At 42.5% G+C, this 27,291-nt stretch overlaps 1 protein-coding gene across 3 annotated transcripts in view; it reads left to right on the top strand.

Annotated features, from left to right (window-relative positions):
* Positions 1-15,643, top strand: part of LOC308372260 (dual specificity testis-specific protein kinase 2) — a 24,714-nt gene extending 9,071 nt beyond the window's left edge. For all 3 annotated transcript variants that reach the window (XM_080847408.1, XM_080847409.1, XM_080847410.1), the window contains 8 exons: positions 3,458-3,651; positions 5,128-5,249; positions 6,924-6,972; positions 7,201-7,350; positions 11,833-12,006; positions 12,418-12,501; positions 13,373-13,459; positions 13,981-15,643. In XM_080847408.1, the coding sequence (XP_080703534.1) occupies positions 3,458-3,651; positions 5,128-5,249; positions 6,924-6,972; positions 7,201-7,350; positions 11,833-12,006; positions 12,418-12,501; positions 13,373-13,459; positions 13,981-14,082 (962 nt within the window). In that variant the 3' untranslated portion in view covers positions 14,083-15,643. The remainder of the gene's footprint in view (positions 1-3,457; positions 3,652-5,127; positions 5,250-6,923; positions 6,973-7,200; positions 7,351-11,832; positions 12,007-12,417; positions 12,502-13,372; positions 13,460-13,980) is intronic.
* The last annotated feature ends 11,648 nt before the right edge of the window (positions 15,644-27,291 follow it).

Raw genomic sequence — 27,291 nt, 5'->3', positions numbered from 1 at the left:
CACACAGGTGCCTGCATGCTTTCACCTTGTCCTTACTCTCTGAAAGTACTTCTTGTTTGACACATTTTCTAATTAGGCCAGATTTTGCCTAAAAATGTTAAATGATGGCTCGTCACATTGAGATGCAGCATTTGAGAAAAGAGGAAGTAGATTTCAGTTCAGCCATGTTACAGTGAGTCATGAGCACATGTCAACTTAGGTCTCAAATATATGACAAATAATGCATATACAAATTGTGCAGTCCTTACACACTATGTAGACTATGTCTAGAGTTATCTGTTAAGTCAAACAACAGTATGTAGACCATGTCTAGAGTTATCTTTTAGGTCAAACTACAGTATGAGTTATCTAAAGTTATCTGTTATAACAGACGTGTAGCAGTAATATTGTTATTTCCATGGTGCTGTTGAGCAAAACAGTGGCCTCTATAGCAGAATGGGCCAGGGCCTGAACAGTCTGTCTCATGTTTACTGGTGACTTCATCTCAAACCTCAGAAGCTGTGGTTGACATGGATGTGTGTTTGCGGTTTGGGGATGGGGTGGGGTGTGTGTGTGTGTGTGTGTGTGTGTGTACCACCACACACATACAGGAAACCTGATAGATGGCCTAACTAGAGCAGCCCTCACTTTAGAAAGCCTCTTATAGCAACCACGTCATGCCATCAGAGCCCCAGGCCAGAGTGGGGCAGAATGCTCCAAAGAAAGGCAAACTGATCAAAGGAGACCATTGCTCCATGCAAACATGTCATTTTACACCCCGGCTGATGGAGTCAGACTGTCAGACTGACAGTGGCTCAGTGAGGTTGTTGAAATTGTAGACAAAAGCCCTCACGTAAAAGGTGACCGAAACAATGGGATACTGATGTCATGTTTTTCTGCTCATGTTTGCAATTTGTAAACATAAAAACTTCACCTGGAGGTGTGGCAGTATCGCAGAATCCAGTGTGTTGCAGGACATGCAATGTACTTTTAAGGGGATTCATGTTATTTGAGTTTATACAATCAACCTTAAACATTTATTTGTAGGTTGATACTCTAGGCCTATTTTGATTATATACATATGATACACTAACGTGAAAAGTTGATGATATCAATATTATCCCTGTTGCTATGACAATAACATATTTGCAAATAAGCATGAAATAACTTTGCACTAACACATCCACATCAATTTCTTTTGCGAGGGTGGCAACCCAAAGGGAAATGCATCCTGTAGGAAGGTATTTGTGTTTAAAGCAGGAAGAGGGTGTACAGGGCACTTTGCACGATTCTCACAACCACAGTTCTGTGGTTTCCACCCACAATCTCCCCTTATATTTAGCCTAGAAAAAATAATGTCCTAAAACCAATCCGAGAACTGCACTGGGGTGCCATTTTCTGCATCAGGGTGTGAAGTCATTTAGAGACATCAATTCCAGTCAGAGAGAGCCCTCTGTCCAGGACAGCCATGACCTCTAAGGGCTGCAAATGCATGTCAGAGAGGTGGTGTCCAGGGCCAGGCCCCGCCGGGCTGGAGTTCATCCGGGTTCACCCACTGTCAGCCAGAAGACTGTGGGCAGGGAGCCAGAGACTAGCCCAGGGCAGGTGTCTTCTCTGCCTGAACCATCATGCTGATGGATGCCAGTGTGGTTCCTGCACCAAGCCAGCTGTGAAATTGTTTTCCTAAATATATCTGGACATCTTGGTCTTGATTCCCAGAAGCGAAGGACTGCGTAGTGCATACCCAACATTCCCAGGTGTCTTCAGTGAAGTGGTTTTGTTAACAAACCCATGGGTGCAACAACAGCGAATTCCTGCAGCTTAGCATAATACAGCTACATCGTAGTTACTGAGCTGGAAAGATCGAAAATAAACACAATACACAACATAGTAGTCCTACTTCTGCTGATATACTCGTAGTGTCACAAATATAGGAAATAAGATTGTTTTCCTTCGATGTTAACTTTCCTGTCAGCAGTGTGGTTGTTGAGTGGAGTGGAGGGGGAGGCAGGGGGAAGCTTGCCTCTGATAGAAAGCTTTGTCTAGTCTTTTCATTTTTTGTTGTGACCCAGGAAAAGAAAAAAGCCAGCTTGTTATAAGGGACAACCTTAAGGAAGAATGTGAATGTTGGGTGACAGTTGATTCTCGAGTATGAACTTGAGTCTGACAGACAAAGCCTCTGTTTGGTACAAAACAATGTCCCTTTCATGTCTGAGGTGGATGTTTGAGTTGGCATGGCCATTGACCCCTTGAAGCTTTACGCTTTTTTTTGGAGTTTGTTTTCTCCTGAAATGTTTTTGCACTCACAGAAATCGGAGTACTGCCATCATGTGCACGCACTGAGAGACATTTTCATAAGGGTTACAACTGATTGTAAAGGATCAAGTATTTGTGTTGCCAGAATGTTGCCTCTTTTAAAGGTCAGCACCTATATTTAATAATTTGAGAGGAGCTGCAGGATAATGTCTGTATATTCCGTCCCTTTCATTATCTGATGCTGTTTTGTAAACACACTCATGGTTATTGTCCCCATCATGCAATTTCCCTCCATCTCTTGGCCATTCATCTCCTATCTTTCCATCCAATGCAGTTCTTCTGCACACACAAACACAGACACACACACACACACACACACACACACACACACACACACACACACACACACACACACACACACACACACACACACACACACACACACACACACACACACACACACACACCATTCATCTCCTATCTTTCTATCCACACTTCTACGCACACTGGTCGCCCATACACCAGTTTCCACCAATGACTTCATCCAGAGGCTGAGGCTTTTAGATAGGAGTGGAAACAATGGCCCCAGCATTGACGCTCAATTTCCTCGGTGAATCAGTGGCGCATGAGACAAGCGGAGCGGAATTGAGGAAATGAAGATTTCTGGATGACTCTCATCATCCTGCACAGCTTCTGTAAACCTGCAGTGCAGCTCTGGAAGCTCCAGTGAGCGCTCGCATTTCGGATCGGGTTATGCAAAACGCCAAACCTGCAATTAGCTGTCCGACTGGAAAAGAGCTACTTGTGGAAAGTTGAGTCTGTTTCGAGTTTTGGTGGTAGGATAGTTTGAGCAGCAAATGACGATTTGAAGCAAAACGGAGGTCTAAGCTGTCGGAGAGATACATGGAGAGCGGTACTTTGGAGGAATTTGGACAGAGGATTAACTGAGAATTGGTGTGTGGCACGAGAGGTGCATCTTGACTGGTGTGTTGTCGTAAGCCGTAGTGTTTGAGTCTGTGAGAGGAGACACGAGGGTCAGAGAGAAAGTAGGTAAGTTAGTGGGTATCTGTATATGTCTGTATATATATGTGTGTTTGTATTAGAGAAAGCAAGCCTGTGATTGTGTGTGTGTTTGTGTGTGTGTGTGTGTTTGTGTGTGTTTGTGACCCATGTGACCCTCCTGCCTCTCTCTCTCAACTGTCTCTTCCCTCCCAACCCCTAGACGAGATCTCTAGGATGTGTGAGATGGATGTGGCTCCGGAGCCAGGGAGCCCGACGCTTCTGAGCGAGTCCACAGACAGCTACTGCCAGGTGGACCGCTGGCACCGCCTCCGCACCACCGTCCGCAAGCTGGAGTTCTGGGAGGACTTCAGTGCCGAGCTCATCGGCTCCGGCTTCTTCTCCAAGGTTTACAAGGTACGCATGACACACCACTCTGGGTACGCATGACACACCACTCCATCTGACAGTGGAACGTTTAGTGTTAATGAGGAAGGCCTATTAAAGATCTTGTGTTGTATTCAGTTCCATAGGAACCAAGCGATCCATTGTTTTGGTCTGGTTGCATAATAGCCTAGTGCCATGGGGAAATCTATTCAAATGGCTTTACAAAGGTGGGGGTGTGGGGGTGGGGGAATAAGTGGCTTAAAAAGCTGAATAATAAAGAGTCAGGCATGCATGAGTAACAGTCAATGTTGTCATGTACCCGTGAGGTTCTATGGAGGTTACGAAAACAACTTAAATACAGGTGCTCTGAGATCCTTCAACAGTACCTAACGTCTGTGGCATGGACAAACAGATATGTGCAGGAAGTCTGTGATGAGAGGAGTTGTCTTTGAAAAAAGTTAACACCTCTGTTGTTCCCGCAGTAGACGTGCCAAAGTCTGGGTAATTACATGGTGAACATGCCCTCTCAGGCACACCAATTACCCTCACAGGAGCAAAGAAAACATTAGATCAGTACTCATGTTGCATGTTCCCACCCAAGGGCACAGCGGCGATTGTAGGGAGGATAAAAACAACCATACATGTAGCCAATGGGAGACAACACTAACTGATGAGACATTATCTCATACTTTCCTAGAGCTAATCAAAACAGTGTTTATCCCTTCATTCTTCTAGTTTTCCTTGATCCTGGTTAAATATTTCAATCTTCAACCTAATAATTTGGAGAAACCAGTCCCTGACAGAAACCCGAACCTGAAAGTTTCAATCTTTGAAGTTTTCAGTTTCAGTGATTTTTGTTTTCTTCTTCTGGCTGGCGTTTCACACAGGCTCCTATGTTACTTCACTGCCACTGCATCTCTGGCATTTACAGCATAGCAGAAATAAGTCATCACACACCCTTTTCCCCTCACCATGAGCGCACGCCACGAGGCAGAACAGGTCAGACTGCAGTGTTGGGGCCGCTTCAGGTCATAGTTAAGCCAGGGCTCCAGAGAGTCTTCCTGCTATTGTTACCTCGCGTATGCTCTGGAATGCTGCTACAGATTCCATGCCGGATAAGCATTGTCGAAAGTGATAGGCGCTGTCACACCGAAACGGTATCTGATGTATGACCGTGTGCTTGACTGTGACCGTTTACACAGGTCGGGCCAAGCGAGAGCAGGCCAGGGGATGCCTGAGCTAGAGAGAGAGAGAGAGAGAGAGAGAGAGAACATGGAGTACAGCAGAGTATGTTTGGCATGTTCAAGAAACAGAACACTACTAAAGTGCTGTAACTTCATTCCACAAAGACACTTGAGAGTTTCACTTCACTGTTTCTTTTCTATCCGATTTGTCTGGTTAGCTTTGTTCCATTATGTCTTCATTTAAAATAAAATAAAATGTCCTGCAAAGACTCAGTCATTTCATTGAAGTATATTTTGAAATGTATGTTTGCCTGTTGCCCAGGTGATGCACAGTACCACACGGAAGGTAATGGTGGTAAAGATCTACAAGAATGACGTGGACCAAGACAGTATCGTCCGTGAGATCAGCCTGCTGCAGAAGCTCTCCCACCCCAACATCGTCAGGTGGGCCACCCACAATCCCCTCCCCATCCACGTCGACCAACCCTATTCACAATCCTGTGTCTATTTCAGTAACACTCAGTAGCTTGTGGTCTATGTAGCCAGAAGGTTACATAGTGTTCTCCTGAAGTCCATGTTTATGTAACCTAATCTATACACAGCTCTCCATGACCCACAGCATTATACATGACTCAGCTCTCCATGAGCACACTTCTTCCTTCTATCTCTTACAGCGTGGTGCGTATCAGTAATTGGGTATCTTTTCTCTTAGTGGAGACAGCTAGGGAGGGCAGATAAATGTTTCAAACCCAGTTTGGTTGTCCGCACTGCTCTATTTACAAGTTGTCCCTTAATTCAATCTCTCAAACGTGCTAGACTAGGTCAAGGTGTTTATGTTGCATGGTTCTGTGCTGCATGATTGTACGGTTCTCCTATAAACTCCCCTGTAGCTTAGCCTACCTGTGACTTAGTGGATAAAACTCAGCAACAAGTCAAGGTCATAACTTTTTATCAAAGCTTTGAGTCAGGTATTTTTGCCTTGTTCGGTAAGTGTTTCTTAATACAAATGACAGCTAAATAAATAGCTAAATATACTGAGTCTGTTATTGATATTGATCTCAAAACTTAAAAACAGAGCTAACAGCTAGCAGCTGGTACAGTGGTGGTTCAACAGCAAAATAGAGAGGGGTTTTAAAGGAGCTTACTGAAAAGAACACCCTGCCTCTGTCTCTCTGTCACACACACACACACACACACACACACACACACACACACACACACACACACACACACACACACACGTATTCACACACACACATACACAAACACACACATACTAAACAGAGCCAACCTGAGCACCCCAGGCTGATGGGAAATACCATTGCACCCCATATGATGCAGGACATGAAGAAGCAGATTTCCTTTTTAATTAGTGGCCAATGACTGCAGAAGAGCTCAAAGCATCTGAGGGCCTTTTTTGAAGGCATGCTGAGAGTAATTCTCCTGGGGAGCTGAATACTCACACACGTCATGTCTCTGTAGAGTACAGGTGCCAGCAGTCCAGACAGATAGTAATTCATATGAAACACAAACACAGACAGACACACTTTGTAACTTCATAGCTAGTCTGCTGTGCCGACATTTGACTTAAAAGTAATTTTGATAGATTAGAATAGATATACATTTCATCAGTGTCAAAAGCTCAAGAACAGAAAGTTCTCAATAAGACATCACAGACTTGCAGTTAATCACAGCAGTGGCTTAAATGTTGAGATTCATTCAGCATTCACAGATGGCCTTGTGACATAACATTTAAGAAGACCGCTCCCCTGAGCGCCTCTCTTTATGTTATGTATATATCATGGCGAAAGATGCGAGTTTTACAAGACTGGCATGGAATACTTAATTAAGAGGGAGAAGAGACCCTTCTGGTTGGCTTGAGACCACAGACAGATCCTGATTGTGTGTAATTAGTCAGATTCCTTTACATTTGAGTGGGTTATCAGACTGACCGCTGTGATTATGAATTTAGCTCAAGTATGAGATCCTTTTTTTTTCCCCTTCTCTGCAAGATGTGGAAATGGTTTCTATGAAATTAGACAAATACATTTTGTAGCACTATGGAAGCAACTATAAACTGAACACATTTATTAACAGAGATCATCTGTCCTTTTGCAGGTATCTGGGGATCTGTGTGAAAGAGGACAAACTGTACCCCATTCTAGAGGTGAGGGTTGATCGGTTCTGTTCTCCTTGGTGCCTGTAAAGCAGCAGATGGTTGGAGTTGCACATCTGCCTGTTGTAGAATGCACACATATGTGTTATATTTCATGATGCATGTGTGCGCATGTGTGTGATTCAAACTATTGGCCACTGAGGATGTCAAAGTGGTAGAACATTTAGATTGTTATAAACTTGTGTGTGTGTGTGTGTGTGTTTTTTCCCTCTCCATCAGTATGTGAGTGGGGGCTGTCTGGAGGAGCTGCTGGGCCAGGATGATATCCCCCTGTGCTGGAGAGAGAAGGTGGACCTGGCCTGTGACATTTCCAGAGGGATGACCTATCTCCACTACAAAAACATCTACCACCGAGACCTCAACTCCAAGGTGAGCAAGCTTAATTCTTGCGGTTGGGTTGTTTGAATTCAAAAACATGGAAAAGTCATGATATCATACAGCTATGTCACGATTCACACTCTATTCATACCATTTCACGGTTTCATTATGAATCAGCTTTTTTTGTGTTAGGGTTTCAAATCTCTTCATGGCATTGTGAGGCATAGAAAAAAAGGGTTGAACCTGTCCTTTGGCACTTATTATAAATTATAAAACGCCTTCAAGATTAGTCATGGTTTTGTCCTCTTTAAATTCTCTCTCTCTCTCTCTCTCTCTTTATTACAGTAAGTTTTACCTTCCTAGCCATGAGTCTTATTCCTGGAAATCCAGGAATTTCTGTTTTCTGTTTAGTTGTGATGTACATGAGCTGCACAGGCTTTACTCCAGCTCAGGGCACTAATTGCAGCCACACATTTTCCCTCATCTCAAAGAAAAAATGCAGCAAATCTGGTTCTTTATTTCTGACTTAGATCTGACAGCCGAAAGTGACATATTTAACTAGTGCTTTAAATGAATGGAACGAATTCTGATTTTCTAATCCAATTAAATTCAGATTAGAGAAATGTGAAGGCACTGCATTGTCGTCACTGGGGGAAAAGGCTGCATGAGCGTATAAATGGCCTTCAGTCTGTCTGCCTGGTGTCTGTGTCCGTTCCAGAGGTTAGCCAAAGTGAGCGCGCTGCCAAGAAGCGTCCTCGGAGCATTCCCTAGATTCCAGTGGTCACTGACAGCCTTCCAGACGCTGCGCGAGGTCGCCATGAACGCTGTTGTTGTTGCGCCTCGGACCATCTTTCACACACTCCTGTCAGGCTGCCCTTTGTCTGGGCTCTCTGGGTGACATACACACATGTATACATATGCACACACACAAAAACACACAAACACACACACACACACACACAAACACACACACACACACAAACACACACATACATCTCTCTCTCTCTTGCTCTCTCGCTTTCTCTCTTTATCTCTCTCTCTGTCTCTCTGTCACACACACAAACACACACATGTATACATATGCACACACACACACACACACACACACACACACACACACACACACACACACACACATACATCTCTCTCTCTCTTGCTTTCTCTCTTTATCTCTCTCTCTCAGTCTCTCTGTCACACACACAAACACATGTATACATATACACACACACATACACACACAAACACACACATGCAACTCTCTCTCTCTCTCTTGCTATCTTGCTTTCTCTCTTTCTCTTTCTCTCTCTCTGTCACACTTGGCATGCACACTAGTGTTTTGAGTCAAAGGTTAATTGGAAATTCCATGCCTTGTGTTTTTTTCCAGTCCCTCTTTAACTCAAGAGTCAGTCCTGCGTCACAGTCATGTCCTGCAAGCATACTAGCTAAATACAAAATGGTGTTGTCAACAGAGAGAAAGGATTTATTCCTTGTTTCTTCTCTACAGGTGTCCTTTGCATCCCTGTTCCTACAGATAAACTGTCATCATCTCATTGTTGGGGTTCAATGGGGCCGGTGCTGTGGTGTCTAGACAGCATGTGTTTACTGAGTGGCAGTTTCCAGGGTCCAGTTGTGAGCAGCCGAGGGGCTCTGGGGTTTATAGGTGCTGGGGAATGGTGCACTGTGATGCTAATGTCTCACCGGCTGCAGTGATGCATCTGGCTTCACATAATGAGCATTGAAGTCGTGGACTAGACACACACACACACACACACACACACACACACACACACACACACACGCACACACATAAACACACACACACACACACTGGCTGTAAAGCTTCTCGTAAAGTAGATCCCTTACTAGCTTTCACTCACTCACCAACCCACACACACACACACACACACACACACACACACACACACACACACACCTTGTTGACCTTGCTGTTCTCTCATCACTGTTCTATAGAGCATGCGCATATTGGCACACACACACGCATGCGCACACACGCGCACACACGCGCACACACACACACACACACACACACACACACACACACACACACAACACAAACACAAACACACTTAAGGCTCCCTTATGCATACTTGAGCTTCCCTCCCTTATTGACTTCAACACAGCTTGACTCATTGACAGCCACATGATTTGTCTCCTACTGTCTGGCCATAGTCATGTACAGACTAAAGAAATTATGCAACTGTATTTCTATTGTACTCGTCAGCACAACCTGGCTAACTGCACAAAGCCATTCACTCCACGGAGGTGAAGTAGAGGGTACTCAGTGTGGGGGAGGCAGTGTGTGTGTGTGTGTGTGTGTGTGCGTGTGGTGTGCGTGTGTGTGTGTACGTGGGTGTGTGTGTGTGTGTGTCTGTGTGTGTGTGTGTGTGTGTGTGTGTGTGCCACCTGGGCACACCACAGGGAGGGCTCCGCAGTTAGTCAGTTGTCACAACACAGAGCGATCAGGTTTAATCCCCACAATGACAGGGCAAGCCATCACCAGGCCTCTGTGTGTGTGTGTGTGTGTGTGTGTGTGTGTGTGTGTGTGAGTGTGTGTGTACACGCATGCCGCATCCTGACCACCTGGTGGATTCAGTCTCTGTCCAAAAAAATGAACACAACACACACGGACGACACACCTATACTAAAACATCTACACTAACACACACACTCACGCAAATGCAAATGCCCCACACAGACCACAGTGAGGCATTCACTCAACAACCCACTCATTTTCTCCTCTCACTTACCAACCTGCACACACACACACACACACACACACACACACACACACACACACACACACACACACACACACACACACACACACACACACACACACACACACACACACACACACACACACACACACATACACACTCACACACACGTGTACTCTCGTCATCCCTACAGATGTCTTTGTCTACCTCCACTTTTTTTCACCTCCAACTCACACACAGACGTAGTGAAATCTAAACCAGAGGGGGAGAGAGAGAATGAGAAAAAGAGAAAGGAAAAACAAATGCTCATCCTCCTACAGACTTTCCCACTCATTGCCGTTCGTCCTCCTGAAGACTGAGCCGCCATGCGCCGCCGTGGTCGCTGTGGATAAACCCTCTGGAGTGCATCCACCACAGGTTGCTGGGTGGGGCCACAGCGGTCTGGATCCTCCCGAGCTGGTTGCAGACCACTGGGCCGCCACAGGCCCCTGAGATTCCCAGACCTAATTAAAGACCACCTATTTCCTCTGCTCTCTCACTCACTCACTCACTCGCTCTCTTTTTCTCTTTCTGTTTCTTTCTCTCACTCACTCACTCACTCACTCACTTGCTCTTTTTTTCCTCTTTTTGTTTCTTTCTTTCTCTTTCTCGGCTTCCCTCTCTCTTTCACTCTCACTCACTCACTCTCTCTCTCTGTCTTTCTCTCTCATACCTCTCTCTCTTGGTAATGCTGTATGAAATGGTGCTTATACTGAAGAGCAATCACTCAACTCCCCACGCCCACGTCTTATTCTGCTGGGAAGGTTATGTACCACATAGGCTGTGAGTCATAGCTTATCTAGAGCAGTCCGTATCTAAGAGATGACTTGCCTTCTGATGAGGACGGTTAAGATATGGTCAGTTAAATCCACTTAATCTGAGTAAATAGCCCAGAACTGTACAATGGAGAGCATATTTGGATGTAAACCATAACCTTCAGATTTGGTCTCTATATTCAAATGCAGGGTACTTTTACAGTAAATGTGTACAGCAGCAAGGACAGTAGATTTAAAAGCACCAAAACACAAACCATTCAGTCTTGTTATTTAGTTCTTTCGACCAACAGAGAAAAACATCAACCTCCTGCAAACCGTCTATGGTTTCCTTTTTGCTTTGCCACCTGGCTTATGCATGTGATGCCCACCTAGAGGCGTTGGTTGCTAGGGAGGCTTGGGTTTCCACTCGGTCTGTGTACTGACAAAGCGCTGACAGAATGGCTCCCCCCTGCGCTCTCCATCTCAGTGGTCTCAATGAAAGAGTGTTGGTGATGTTTGAAGTACGAAATGACAAAAAAAAGAAACAGTCCTCCCACTTCTTTGAAACAACTGGGGTAGCTAAAGCTTGTATAAGAGTGTGGTGGGTGAATACAGTTGGATGTAATGATGTGATGGTTTTAGCAACACTGTTAACATAATGTTTAAAGTGGATTTACATTACCTGTGTTGAAACAGAATATGCAATGCAGGTAATCGTACACTGCCCTCAGGTGGTGAAATAGAGGCATTGCATGTCTGTGTGCCACACTGTCAAGAGCAGTTGGAATTATTTTATTCACAAAGCTTGTTGTGAAAACCATTTTGTCCCTCTGTAAAAATGATGTGAAAGTGATGGCAGACAGTTTCAAAACTATTTCATTTAAGAATATACTAGGCTGCTGTAGTAGTGCTTATATTGTAGTGGCCCTGATTTCTATAGATCCATTATCACTCCTCACTATTAATAATCACTATTAACAAGTTATTTTCTTTGTATACAGAACTGCTTGATCCGAGTGACACAGCGGGGAAGGGAGGCGTTGGTGACAGACTTTGGTTTGGCCAGAGAAGTAGGGGAGCTGCCAGCCAACGACCCAGAGCGCAAGATGTCTTTGGTGGGCTCGGCTTTCTGGATGGCCCCTGAAATGCTCAGAGGAGAACCATACGACCGCAAGGTACTGAGGAGAAAGTAAATACAACAAGTGCAACTGTGACACCTTGAGACAAACAACAGGATAGCCTTAATTTCCTGGCCTTGATGAAAGCTGTGGCAGATTTAAAAACGAGACATGTGATGCATGAATTTTAACTTTTCACCTGGATTATGGAGTTAATACTCTGAAACCATATTAATGGGGAGATGCACTTATTCAAGCAGGTCACCTACGAAAGGCGGTGGTGTTTGCAACAACAGTGTTTGATGGTTTTTGGTATATTCATGAGGGAATTTGATTGATTTGCTCTAAAAATCATAATCATTAAAATTGCCAAAATAGACAATGCTGGAAAAATTCCTGAGAAGCTGTACCAAGTAATGTTATACACTGTGATTTGATAAATGCATTTTCCTTTTGTCTCATGAACAGGTGGATGTCTTCTCATTTGGGATAATGCTGTGTGAGATTCTTGCCCGAATCCCTGCAGATCCAGAAATTCTGCCAAGAACACGGGTAATCTAAAACACACACATACATACACGCACACATGCACACACACATATGCACACACACACACACACACACACACACACACACACACACACACACACACACACACACACACATAAAATACACACACACACGTACACACGCACGCACAGTCATTCAGCACGCACACTATACATTCACAAAGCTAAATTCATTTAGTTAAGATTGCGGAACAAACACTGAATGCTACAGTTTTTCTCCCACTCCATATAAATTAGAAGTGTAATTAAACCTTATTGCCAGCCCCATGAAGCTTCTGCACCCCTGAATCATATGAGTCATTGCCCACTGATAGAGCCTTAGTGGAGGGTGTGCAGATCATGGCGGTCTTTTTTTCCCCCTTCTTCAGAAACTCTGATCCTTCCCCTCTTCGGGAGACTGAGGGATGGTTGGACCAGAGCGAGTGGCGTTCGGCGTGTGTAAATGTGGCCATTTAAGCATCATTATCAGTGATGGACAGCAGGTTTCCCCTGCAGGGAGGAGGGGTGTGGGCTTAATCTCTAATGAAGGGAGAGGGGGGGGCTTAGAGCCTCACTGAAACGACTGCAGAACAGGAACAGGCGCCCGCCGCTTCTCACTGAAATGATTTTGCTGCTCATTGGTTTTGCCACTGCTCTTGGGCAGCACTGTGAGATTAGCAAATTTGCTGTGGGAATGGCAAATGGGGAAATATAATGATGGAAATAATGCATTGCTTTCTGTGCATTAATAGTTGATTAGCTGCCTCCTTCCTCTGTTACGTGGATGAATTTAAAAAGAAGGGATTCAATAGGACACAGGGTGTTCGTGGAGTGTGTCTAATGCCAAGATGTGTTGCGTTGTGTGTTTCCCTCAGGACTATGGCCTGGATGTGGAGGCCTTCGGTGAGCTGGTGCCAGGCTGTCCCAAGCGTGTTCTGGAACTCTCTGCCAGCTGCTGTCAGGTGAGTGTGTGTGAGTCTCTAGTTTCCCAAGATGGGCGTCATGGTGATAACATTAATGTGAAAATTACGCATTCGTTCCATGGAAAGAGCCTGGTTTACAGTGTGTGAGTGAAAGGGATAAATTGAGTTTATCTTTGATTAGCTCCAAGCATACAAAAAAAGAAATGCTCTTCAACATTTATACGTTAGAGCTCATAGCAAGCACATTTAGTATGTGACCATTGAGAATCGCACAGAAAATCTGCCTTCCGTTCAAAGATCCAGACTCGGGCCGTGATTAAATGTTATTTGTATCAGACTAAAGCCATATTTGTCAAGGCGTAGACTAAAGGTAGACTGTAGATCTCTATTGTCTTATGATATTTCCTGTGAATTCATCAATTATGTTTTCTTACCCTAAAATACCTGGTGATTTCTTGTGAACAGTAATGAAAAACCACCATCCTCATGACTGACTGAATGAGTAAATGGAGACCTCTCCTCTCCTCTCCTCTCCTCTCCCCTCTTCTCCTCTCCTTTAGATGGATGCGTTCCGCCGGCCATCCTTCTGTGAGGTTCTGGACGTGCTGGAGGACGTGGCAGAGATACTGGAACCCCCTGATGACGTGGTGACCACCGGGTGAGGGATGCGCTGTTATCGCGCCCCCTCCCAAAACGGGACCCTCCTCAATCAAATGGACAGCTGTGGACAGCCATTTTGTGTTGTCTGTGAAGGACAGTGGCTGGTCTCTCTCTGTCTTTATCTCGCTCACTCTCTCTCTCTCCCTGTCTAACTGCCTCTCTGTCCAAGGGGAATCTACGAAGAAAAGAAGGACGCCTTTTCTTTGTAGGCCTGGGCTGACTCTCAGGCACGTCTTCGGCACGTCCCCGAGGCCTGGCTGCTCACACTGCTGTGAATGTGTGCTTTCTGTGTGAGCGAGACACACACTTATGGACGGAGACCTTCAGTTTTTATCTCCCTCTCTCCCTCTCTCCCTCTCTCCCTCTCCCCCCTCTCTCTCTACCCATCCAACATCCTTTCTCTAAACACACGGGACAGATGCCGTAGGTTTGGGTCCCGTGATAAGGGCTGATGGTTGACTTACATTTTAATGACCAAAATTATAGTTAGGACCATGGCTTTATTTGTTTTTCACTCCAAGTTAGATCGACGTGATGGATGTTGAAAAGGAGAGCATTTTGTACATATATCTGTAAATTGCATAGGAGCGACTCTAACGTGAACATTTTTCTAATTGCCTTTGAAAAAGAAACTTGACATAAATGTAATATAAAGGCTCGGTGGGAGAATATAGTGTATTACAACTGCTGTAACTGTGTTTGTCTCTTCAACACGACGCCATGGTTACCATACCATTGTCTCTTAAGTCTTAACTGATATTCAAATTGACTGACCAAAGTATTATAAGCACCAATTCCTCCATACTGAAGGAGTATTGTTTCAGCCTTGTCATTTTCACATATTCATTATAATTAATTTCTCTCCCTTAATGACCTAGGGTGTGGTGACGTTCTAATGAATCACCTCATGCCTGGAGGATTTGTATTGAGAAAATAATTAGACATAAATAATCCAATCCAAAACAGGTGTTATATCACATATTAGTCCATAGAGCTTGTCCGTATCCATCTTGTGTGAGCAGACGCCATTTAAAGCAGCTACACAGCACAAGAATAAGCCCCCATTCTTCCCGTCTTTAGGTTGACCAGACTCTGAATGTTGCCTTCTGGCCCAGAAAGTTCTGGTACACATTGCGGGGAATTTGTGATGTCAGTCAAACTCACCCAGTTGCAGCAGGTCAGAAAGGAAAAGAAGAGGCACCCATTCCTCTCTTCTGCTCTTCTTCAGTCATAGACAGTCACCTTCTTGTTCTGTGGGAGTAGAGGAGACACTCGATGCACTTAGCTCCTACATCACAGCCCTCTCAGGGGTTACTTTAAAAAGAAACCTGAACCATGTGAATGACTCTAACCCTTTTGTTAGACTTTGTATTGTGGGCTGTCTTTAAACATGTTTGTATGATTCCATGTCTAAAGTTCCTTGTAAATGCTCAGCCTTGCATTTTGCAGGTAGAATATATTTTGTTTACTACATCAGATCTCTGTTTGTATTTTGTTTGTTATAGAACCCTGTTGGATATGATTTTCCTGTTTGTGCAGATGGTGTTTGATTATTTTACAAATGCCAATAGATTGATATAGATTGTTAAAGACAATAAAATAAAGTTACATAAACTTTGTGCCAGCTTTGTTCTTGACTTCAAGTTGATGTACTTAAAATTAACATCTTAATTGAGCTCAGTTTAAGTTTAAGAAAGACATTGACACATGATGTAAATTGACAGTAATGAATAGAGTAAGCAAAAATACACACAAAACTATTCCTGAAGGTTTAAATTATCTAATTCTTGTTCAAAAATAGAATACAATGTATCCTGGGCTGTGAAGTATTCTTGATGGGAGGGCCATGCCAATATTACCTGTACAGTTTAATTGGATTACAGTGACAGTTTAAAAGGGCAAAACAAACACCCCCCCCCCCCCCCCCCCCCCCGATAATTATTATATCATTAATTAAACCAGAATGCGTGGTTGCCAGTCGTAGTGTAACATCATAATTAACACTAACTTAGCTCTGACATATTGACAGAAACACAACATTTGTGAACAGATAAATATAGAATGGTATGTGTCTGAATTATAAGAGGTACTGATAAGTGCTAAAATGATGGTAAGTAAGCTCAAAACACCTATAGTTCTTTAACAGGAAAGAGGAAATTGGATAAATATCAGGATTTACTGTTAAAAGGTCTACCCTTTGTAAAAATGGTTAGTGTCTTTGATCTTACAGTCAATGCAAATATGTTGGTTTTTATCCTATTTAGTCATTAGGTTTTTAATAATTTCAGAGACTTTTATTTAATCAGTGACCCTGGCAACCTCAAGGATCCCATGTAGGAGGTATGTTTGTCTCCATTTTCCGGTAGATCTGCCACGCTTAAAACGCTTAAGGGCCACGCTGCTATTGGTCAATCTGCAATTTCGACTTCCGGGTCAAAAAAATAGGCGCATTTTCAGCGCTTGCATGTCAAGAAACACAATTAGTAGGTTTCACTCGATAAAACTGGTACACAATTAGCAGTTAGGTTTCAGTCGATAAATTAATAAATAAATATAATTTGTTCACTTAGGAGACGCATCATCAGGGAGATGGGAAGTGTCAGTCGTCTTAGCAGACACTTCAGCAGGGAGACTAACCTACAATCTTCTCATTACTATACTGCTTCTCATTACTAAACTGCTTCTCTACCTCCTACACCATTCGGTCGGTTGATAGTTGTATGATTATTTATTAGGTATTTGTTCGGCCCATAAAATTGTTATTATTTAGTATTATTAGTTAAAGCACCGTACAGTTGATATTTGTGCGATTATTTATTAGGTAATACTTGTGCGGCCCATACAATTAATTATTATTTATTATTATAAGTTAAGGCAATGTATGTACAGGTAATAATGGCATGGCCCTTACATGTACGGACCAGTTTAGGCACTGTACAGGTAATATTGGCATGGCCCTTACATGTACGGAGCAGTTAAGGCACTGTACAGGTAATAATAGCATGGCCCTTACATCTACTGAGCAGATAAGGCACTGTGCAGGTAATATTGGCATGGCCCTTACATCTACGGACCAGTTAAGGCACTGTACAGGTTATTGGCATGGCCCTTACATGTACAGACCAGTTTAGGCACTGTACAGGAAATATTGGCATGGCCCTTACATGTACGGACCAGTTCAGGCACTGTACAGGTAATATTGGCATGGCCCTTACATGTACCGACCAGTTAAAGCACTGTACAGGTAATATTGGCATGGCCCTTACATCTACCAACCAGTTTAGGCACTGTACAGGTAATATTGGCATGGCCCTTACATCTACGGAGCAGTTAAGGCACTGTACAGGTTATATTGGCATGGCCCTCCCATCAAGAATACTTCACAGCCCAGGACACATTGTATTCTATTTTTGAACAAGAATTAGATAATTTAAACCTTCAGGAATAGTTCTTGATGGGAGGGCCATGCCAATATTACCTGTACAGTGCCTTAACTGCTCTGTAGATGTAAGGGCCATGCCAATATTACCTGTACAGTGCCTAAACTGGTCGGTAGATGTAAGGGCCATGCCAATATTACCTGTACAGTGCTTTAACTGCTCCGTAGATGTAAGGGCCATGCCAATATTACCTGTCAAGTGCCTTCGGGCAAGCACACTAATAAAGAAAGAAAACTTGACAACAAAAATACTGTGCTTCCCTTCGGGCAAGCACACAAATAATTAATTGTATGGGCCGCACAAATATTACCTAATAAATAATCGCACAAATATCAACTGTACGGTGCTTTAACTAATAATAATAGATAATAACAATTTTTAGTAATGAGAAGCAGTATAGTAATGGGAAGATTGTAGGTTCGTCTCCCTGCTGAAGCATCTGCTACAACGACTGACACTTCCCTACTAGTTGTGTGTCACCTTGATCTCCCTGCTGATGCCTCTGCTAAATGAATACATGTAAATGTGAACGAATGAAACTTACTTATTATTTTATCGACTGAAATCTACCTGCTAACTAGGGCCATGCCAATATAACCTGTACAGTGCCTTAACTACTCCATAGATGTAAGGGCCATGCCAATATTACCTGTACAGTGCCTTAACTGGTCCGTGCATGTAAAGGCCATGCCAATATTACCTGTAAAGTGCCTTAACTGCTCCCTATATGTAAGGGCCATGCCAATATTACCTGTACAGTGCTTAAACTGGTCTGTAGATGTAAGGGCCATGCCAATATTACCTGTACAGTGATTTAACTGGTCGGTAGATGTAAGGACCATGCCAATATTACCTGTACAGTGCCTTAACTGGTCCGCATATTTAAGGGCCATGCCAATATTACCTGTACAGTGCCTTAACTGGTCCGTACATGTAAGGGCCATGCCAATATTACCTGTACAGTGCCTTAACTACTCCGTAGATGTAAGGACCATGCCAATATTATCTGTACAGTGCCTAAACTGGTCCATACATGTAAGGGCCATGACAATATTACCTGTACAGTGCCTAAACTGGTCCGTACATGTAAGGACCATGCCAATATTACCTGTACAGTGCCTAAACTGGTCAGTACATGTAAGGGCCATGCCAATATTACCTGTACAGTGCCTTAACTGCTCCGTAGATGTAAGGGCCATGCCAATATTACCTGTACAGTGCCTTAACTGGTTGGTAGATGTAAGGGCCATGCCAATATTACCTGTACAGTGCTATCACTGCTCCGTAGATGTAAGGGCCATGCCAATATTACCTGTACAGTGGTTTAACTGGTCGGTAGATGTAAGGACCATGCCAATATTACCTGTACAGTGCTTTAACTGCTCCGTAGATGTAAGGGCCATGCCAATATTACCTGTACAGTGCCTAAACTGGTCCGTACATGTAAGGGCCATGCCAATATTACCTGTACAGTGCCTAAACTGGTCCGTACATGTAAGGGCCATGCCATTATTACCTGTACATACAGTGCCTTAACTAATAATAATAAATAACTAGAAAATGCATTTCCTGAAGGAAATACCAGTGCATGAAATGCAAAAGTTAAGAAAGGAAGAAGAAAAGAAAGAAGAGTGAAAGAAGGAAAGAAGAAAGGAAAGAAGAGTGAAAGACGGAAAGAAGAGTGGAAGATGGAAAGAAAAGTGGAAGAAGAAAAGAAAGACGAGTGAAGAAAGGGAAGAAGAGTGAAGAAAGGAAAGAAGAGTGAAAGAAGGAAAGAATAGTTAAAGAAGGAAAGAAGAAAAGAAAGAAGCGTGAAAGAAGGAAAGAAGAGTGAAAGAAGGAAAGAAGAAAGGAGAGTGAAGAAAGGAAAGAAAAGTGAAAGAAGGAAAGAAGAGTGGAAGAAGAAAGGAAAGAAGAGTGGAAGAAGGAAAGAAGAGTGAACAAGAGTGGCTCTGGATAAAGAGAAAAAGAGAGTGAAAATATTGAAAAAAGGAGATAAAAATGGAGTGAAGAAGAGAGATTGAGTGTGAGAGAAAGTAGACTGAGAGGGATAAAGAGAAGATGGAGAGAAAAAAAATAGAGAATGGAAGGTGTCTTAATGTTCCTAGTTACAGTTAAATTGAGAGGGACAGAGAAGAGGTTCCTTTGATTTGGCGCAGCTGTCAGTATAGCACAGGTGCAAGCCAGTTTAAAGACCCTATTATGATGTCATAATGGCCCAATGTAAGTCAATGGGAAAATTTAGATTCGTTTTTATTTTAATATCTTAAAAAGTATAACGTTTAGAAAAGAGATTAATTCAGCCCGAACCGCTTAACGTAGAAACTTCATTCAAACTTTGTCGCGTAGGTCTTGTAAAGGACACTTATGCTATGTATTTTTCACTTTTCTAAACTTTATACTTTTTAAGATATTAAATCAAATCAAAGGAACCTCTTCTCTGTCCCTCTCAATTTAACTGTAACTAGGAACATTAAGACACCTTCCATTCTCTACTTTTTTATCTCTCCATCTTTCTCTCTATCCCTCTCAGTCTACTTTCTCTCACACTCAATCTCTCTTCTTCAATCCATTTTTATCTCCTTTTTTCAATATTTTCACTCTCTATTTCTCTTCCACTCTTCTTTCCTTATTCCACTCTTCTTTCCTTTCTTCTTTCCTTCTTCCACTCTTCTTTCCTTATTCCACTCTTCTTTCCTTTCTTCTTTCCTTCTTTCACTCTTCTTTCCTTTCTTCTTTCCTTCTTCAACTATTATTTCCTTTCTTCACTCTTCTTTCTTTTCTTCTTTCCTTTCTTCACTCTTCTTTCTTTTCTTCTTTCCTTCTTTCACTCTTCTTTCCTTCATCCTCTCTTCTCTCCTTTCTTCACTCTTCTTTCTTTTCTTCTTTCCTTCTTCCACTCTTCTTTCCTTCTTTCACTCTTCTTTCTTTTCTTCTTCCTTTCCTAACTTTTGCATTTCATGCACTGGTATTTCCTTGCATTTTCTAGTACTAATAATAATACATTGAATTTGTAAATGTTCATTGGTAAGAATGGTAAAACATGCCGTGCTGCTTGAATATTTCTGAGCGGACCCACCATTCCCTTAACAGACATAGGAGGGAGAGAGAGCACGGAGAAAGCCTACTTCACTGACCCTTCCATTGTTGTGGCCGTTTTGAACCAGGCATTGGATGTCTCGCGCAATAAAGTCCGCCAGTACTACCAAGGTTGCCTTTGTTGGTTTTAAGACAGGCGAGTGAATCCAACAGAGAAGAAAGCGCGATTCTAGCATTTAGTATCTATAGTATTGATTTAGTTTCTTAGTAATAGTATTTTAAGTGTAGTTTCAATAGTTAAGTTTTAGTTTAATATTAGTTAAGTGTATTAGTTTATTAGTAGTATCATTAGTGATTGTTTTATAAGTGTATTAGATAGTATATTAAGTTTTTATAGTAAGTTTTATATTTAGTGTGAATAATATTTTATAGCATATTTGTAGTTCGTTTGTGTTTTCGTTGTTTTGTATCTTCAATTCAAGTAATCCCGGCATCCAAGGTAGGTGACGTTGTATTTAGTAGCTAACGGGTCAAATGGCTAACGATAACGTTCACAAAATCTTCACTTCGCTGCTATCCTAGCATGCTAGCTACAGGCACAACCCCTTTCGTTCAAGTACTCTGAATAAAAGAATGTTTCTTAATACTTCGAAATAACATTTGGTAAATGAACCTGATCATACATCGTTCAGCAGCGATAGGTGTGTAGATTTGATTTGAATTAAATTTGTTTTGGTTCTTAACGGGAGCATTAGCTGCCTAAAATAAACTTAATTCTCTTTATCGTGCTGCAGTTCTGTGCTGGGCTGGCAGGGGTTCCCCATTTCTGTTCACTCTGCACATAGACTATATTACCCTACAATGTCATTTTTTGTTATAAATAGCTCATTCAGATACACTTATGGTGTGGATGCTTGCGTTTATTTAGGAATCCGCCGCCTTGATTTCTGTACAATTTTATACGTACACATTAAGGCAGAAATAGGGCACGGAGGTAAGGTGATTTTCTGATAGCTTGTTTTTGGAACCATATAGCTGCTAGCCTAGTTTGAATCCAGGACGATATATTTTATCTTTAGCTGCCACAAAAATTGCTGAATTAAAAAAAATAGCATAAGACCCCATATCCTAATGATGTAGGAATTCTGAAGACAAAGCCAGTCAAGATTAGCCTGGGTGCCATCCGTTTTGTACGCGCTCCACTGATCAAGCCTTCTCGCTGAACAAACGTCAAGATAATGCTAAAAGAAGATGCGATTCCATACAGTGTGTCAACGGCAGGTTGCCAGGTCTGTGTGACAAAACCAGCCAAAAGGCCAGTAAAACCAGCCCAATATCAGAATTTATAATATGCCCCTGCCTGCCAAACCATATACGCTGCTTATAAAGTCCAACAACAGCATTGCTATCATTGCCAAATATATTGTAATATCTACAAAGTATCACCAAATGTTTAGTATGCCAGCATTTGCAGTTTTCCCTAAACAGTTCTTTCACCTAGGTCCTAAAATGGCCTTTGTATTTAGATACAGTCAGGGGTTAAATTGGGATTTTCTATGTGGGGGGCTCTGATCCGGGGGGGGCAAATTTCACAAATTTTTCGTGGATTATGCAGTAAATAAATTGCCAAATTAAACAAAAAACACATCACCGTTAAAGTTGTATTAGTATTGATTGATTCACATCCATATGAATGGATGACATGACAAACACGTGGTGGGAAATGGAAAGAATTTGTTAGTTGGTTGCTTTTCTCCAATCACATTTTTTTTATTTAAAAAATATTCACAGGGTCAATGCTAAAATACACTACTCACCCGAAAGCCAGATATCCTAACTTTTTGTGAGTAGTGTATGTTCAAGGACTAACGCATAGCCAGGAGGAAGATTCAGATGATGAGCAACCACCCACAAGCAGTGAAGCAAGCAGCCAACAACTCCAGCATTTTTTATATGTTGCTTAATATGTACTCTGTAGATTTCGAGTGTGTTTGATGAGGTCACATTAAGAGCTGATTCATAGATACAAATAAGTTTGAAATTCATCCAGCTAGGAATGAGAAATGTGATTCGGAGATCGCATAGACTACTTGCTAAATCATTTAGAATTAGCAGCATTGTTCTTTTTAACTAGCGCTTGCGAGTTGACACACCAGTAGCAGCCTATCCCTGCATGTCTAAGGTTAATTTTTCCTGCTTAATGAAAATGCAAGCCCATATCTAATGATATTAGCCTATTGGTGATGATCGACCTCTTTCAAAACACCGTGCACCTTTAATTTTGTTTCTCTTACCTCGCCATTCACCTGTCTACTACGATATGTCTGATGATGACCGATTGACGTTGTGTTGTCTGATCTGGGAGGAGGAGCTGCTGCGCAAGTTTCGTGCGCGATATGCCTACTTCTCAAACTTGCTCCAGATGTCTAGGCCAGCCTATCCCTACCATTATTTAGAATTGTGTTTTAAAACAACATAGATTTGCAATGGAAAAGTTGTAAATGAGTAGGACAACATTGCTCGTGAATTGACTAGGCAGACTGCCAAAATCGGCTGGAGCTGCTGCGCAGGAGAACTCCAGACCCGGCCCAATTTAACCACTGGATACAGTATATTATCATACATAGAATATAGCTATGTGAACGTGTAGACTGAGTACAGTTGAGACATGTGTACAGTTGATAATCCTGAGACGTGATTTTTAGCTTGCACATGCATACTAACTCCTCTTTGATCCCGGGAAATTTGAGCATCCCATCTCCCGTACGGAGATATCGGCGAAAGTTTTTTTTTACCTACATAAGATCTTGATTTTATCATGTCCCTTTTACATTGAATGTTATTAACCAAACGGCATCAACAAACGCAATTTACATAATTGCAAACGTTATTCTGTGCACTATAAATCTACATATTCCATGCTATCATGTCATGCAAGGTCATTGCATAATCTAGCGAAAAGCGTGAGGTGGTCAGCGGGGTACAGTTGAGACTGCTTGATTGTGATAGCCTATATGCTACAGTAGAAATGCTTGGTCAGTCACTATCAATGGGTTTAATGGGTGTCTCAACTGTAGCCTACTAGGGTACCATCTTGACAAAATCGCACTTAATGTTTATGAGCAAATTATGAATACATTAAGTTATGGATATTATTGCTTGATAATATTTTAGTATACAATCAAAGGAAACACACAATGTTCACGGATTTCAGACAGGTATGCGAACAACAATAACAACAACTCTGGCAGGGGGACTGCCAATGGAAACTAGCCTTTTGGCTACAATTGGGTGCATTACATTTTAATGTTTATTAATGTACACTGTCCCTCTTCAACAAATAAACAAACTGAAACTGAAACAACAATTGTGCAGTTTTACATGGAAAAAGTGATTCCCATACGTCTACGTACTAGGATTTGTTCAAACTACATGCAGTCCTTTTCCCCACCAATTTCCACTCGTTTTGTGATTGACTTCCATTGATTTCCTCCCTAACCTAGGTGGCGGCGCCGTAGATGCCCGAACCAGAAGATTTAGATTTCAACATGTATGACGCAGAGGAGGCTGTGGACCACGGGAGCTTCGTTTCTATAGAAACCATTGTGACGCTTTATTACGCGAAATAGAATAAAGTTCTATATTAAAAGTAGAATGCGTGCAGGTTTATTATGGACATTACCTCGCTAGTGTGCAGACGCTTTTTGGTATTTCTTGATTAATTGCTTTCTTTTAGGTCGACTGACCAACTTTCGAGTCAAAAGGCGTGGGTTCACACATGATGGGTGCATCAGTGGTCGAAGGTAAGTTTATTTACCATATTCCTATTCTCAGTTCATGTCTGATTCGTTTATGTTCTCCTCGCCACTTTGCCTTCTATCTTAATTGCAATTTCAGGTGAGCCACGGGGTGGCGAACCTACATACGTGCCATCCTTATTTGAGTTACCTGGCCTTGGAGGCCAAACTGATAGCACGATACAGACGTTAATGGAGAAGGTGAGATGAATACATTAAAATAACTAAATGTGCTAAAGAATACGCTGATAATAATATATAACAATATCATTGTTCAGGTTTTAGATATTTAGCAGATGCTCTTATCCAAATCGAATTGTAGATAATAATACTTTTTCTGTTATGCAGTGGATAAGACTATGAGCAAGTTTAAAATGTGAAGTCCATTTAGCATTTTTTTTTTTTTTTACCTTGGTCTCATCCCTATGTCTACGTCTACCCACAGGCGCAAGGCCCAAACAAGGACAAGATCCTGCTGGGCTTAAAGGTTTGGCTACAGACCCAGACGGGGACACAGCCTCTGGAAGAAAAATACCAGCACATACCCACCTGCACTATCCCCTCAGCTGATGAGGTAACACATACTGTAACCAACCCAGGCTATTCACCAAATAAGTGCATTTGAGTGCCTGACATTCACATCCGGTCTGGCTCTGACTAGATCAACGACCACGATTCTGAAGCCACTCTGGTCAATTTGAGAGATAGATACTCTCTGGGATGTCTGCCATTGGCTCTTATAACAGATTACTGTTACCCAGTAACCACGTTGCCCTCTCTCTGCCCTCAGGGAAAGGAGGCGGCTGCCTCCCAGTCAGTGGCTGATGACAGCTGGAGGTCTTTCATGGTTTACATGATTCGCCAGGTTATGTCAGAGCAGGATGCACGCGCCAAGTGCTTGGCCACCCTGCTCCAGTTTAAAGAGGCGAACCTCATTCAGACTGCTCAGGCCCAACTCAACCTGCTGTCCTGGCAACCAAGGCTGGTGTTGCCCATACGCTCATACACCCACACATGTCTTAACTAACTCAACTTGCTCTAGTGACAGCCAAGGCTGGTATACAAAGATAAATCAGCACATACTGTACTTTAGCTCAAACTGCTTGCAGTCCTTCTAGCTAAGGCTGGGGCTGCTTGTAGAATCCCAATTCCGCACATGTTAAGAAGACTAAATGCCTAACTGCAACCTTTATTCCCGATGTGTCTCTGCAGTTGTGGCCAAGAGGGAGACAATGGTCATGACCCTCTTACTGATAGTTACTATGTGGTGTATCAGATGATGCAAAAGCAGGTGACCAATATGTTTTCTGCAAATGATCTCCTTGCTGTAGTTAAAGAGAGAAAGATATAAATGTATACCATAACATCAATACAAATACTGTTATTGTTATCAATTAATTTAGCAAGTTGTGCTTAATATGTAGAGGTCCTTAAGCAAGCTGAAAACGACCTGACTTTATATACATTTAATGTAACTCTTAAAAGATTATAAATCTCTTTTCTGTTATTTTTGTTGGCAGGCTCAAATCAAGGTGTTTGTTGAGACCGCTCAGGCTGCAGACGAGGACAGGAGGCTGCTTCTGAAACACTTGACTGAGGTGGAGAACGAACGAGCATCTATCGTTCAGATGCACAACCAAGTGGAAGCCTACAGAAAGGTCAGAGTCTACCAGGAAACAAACACCCCAGCCCCCAGAATGCAATGGGTTTACCTCATAGTTTATCTTTGCAGGAGGCCCAGGACCCAGGGGAGAGTCTCTCAGATGTCCCATCTGCATGCTCAGCATCCTCAGGTAGGAGCACCACGTGTGTCCTCTTTTTAACTGTTTCATAGGGGTGTCATGGAGGCGAAGTTCAGGATGCTTTGGTGTCAGAGCAGAAAGGGGCCTCTGGAGATATAGCAAGGAAAAGCAACCCTTAAATATTGTTTAAAAAAGGTATGACAAGTAGGCATCATTTTAATGAAATGTGCACATGGATATTTTAATAATCCTAAAAAAATATTCTTTTTGGCTACTGTTGGTATTTTTCTAATACCAAAGATTGTTGGAGACTCAGTCAGAAAATTATCAATCAGGAAACAGGCTTTATTCTTGCAATGATGCACACTCCCGGAGCAGATTCCCCCGTGTCTCTGATTAAACAGTCCAAGTTTAAGTATCCTCAACAGAATAATGGGTGCCAACCAATAGCTTATTGATACGGGAACAGCCACAATGTTTGTTAATTAAAGGAGGGGAAGTTGTTAATTAACGGATCAAGCCATGAGCAAATGAGATGAAGGGTGGTGAAAAGACACTTATGGCCTCGACCTTAGTCTAATTCAAAAAACACAAATGAAAATGAGATTCGTTGGATTATCGTCAATTGTTATGAATTAATTCTGATTTGTAATTTTGATTTGCAACTCCTTCACTCCAGACTCAAAACCTCCTGACCTGATTAACAACAAGTGTCAGCAGAATCGCAAGGTCGTGAAGCCTTCCCAGCATGCCGAGCTGGTGTCTCCCTCAGCATCTGTAAGTCATTGGCTGATTCACTCTGCCTCCCCTTAAACCACTGAACTACCTGTGTGAGAACTGAGCATATCTGATGTACCGAATTCCCTTACAGCATTGGTACTCTAGTTAATCATACCCCTGATATCAGTGCATTGATTTGCAGGTACCTGACCAGGTGCACCCTGAGGTGCAGGACCCTGAGGCCCAAAGCGTTACCATGGAGAAGGTCAAGTTTAAGGAGAACGCTCGTACTGACTATGTATCTGACTACGACAGACTTTATGACCTGGTTATGACCAAGTGTCAGGAGCTGGAGGGCTATTTCCTGAAGTCCAGTCAACAACTCCAGAGGGACTCCATGCCCTCAGTTGATGAGGTAAAACACACCCTAATCCACCCAGATTGCACGTGATATCAATGCATTTCAACCTGTA

The sequence above is a fragment of the Sprattus sprattus genome, assembly GCF_963457725.1.
Source record: "Sprattus sprattus genome assembly, chromosome: 11".
In the NCBI taxonomy this organism is placed as follows: Eukaryota; Metazoa; Chordata; class Actinopteri; order Clupeiformes; family Clupeidae; genus Sprattus; species Sprattus sprattus.
The sequence above is the reverse complement of the archived record's forward strand: the minus strand, read 5'-3'. Positions and strand labels throughout refer to the sequence as shown.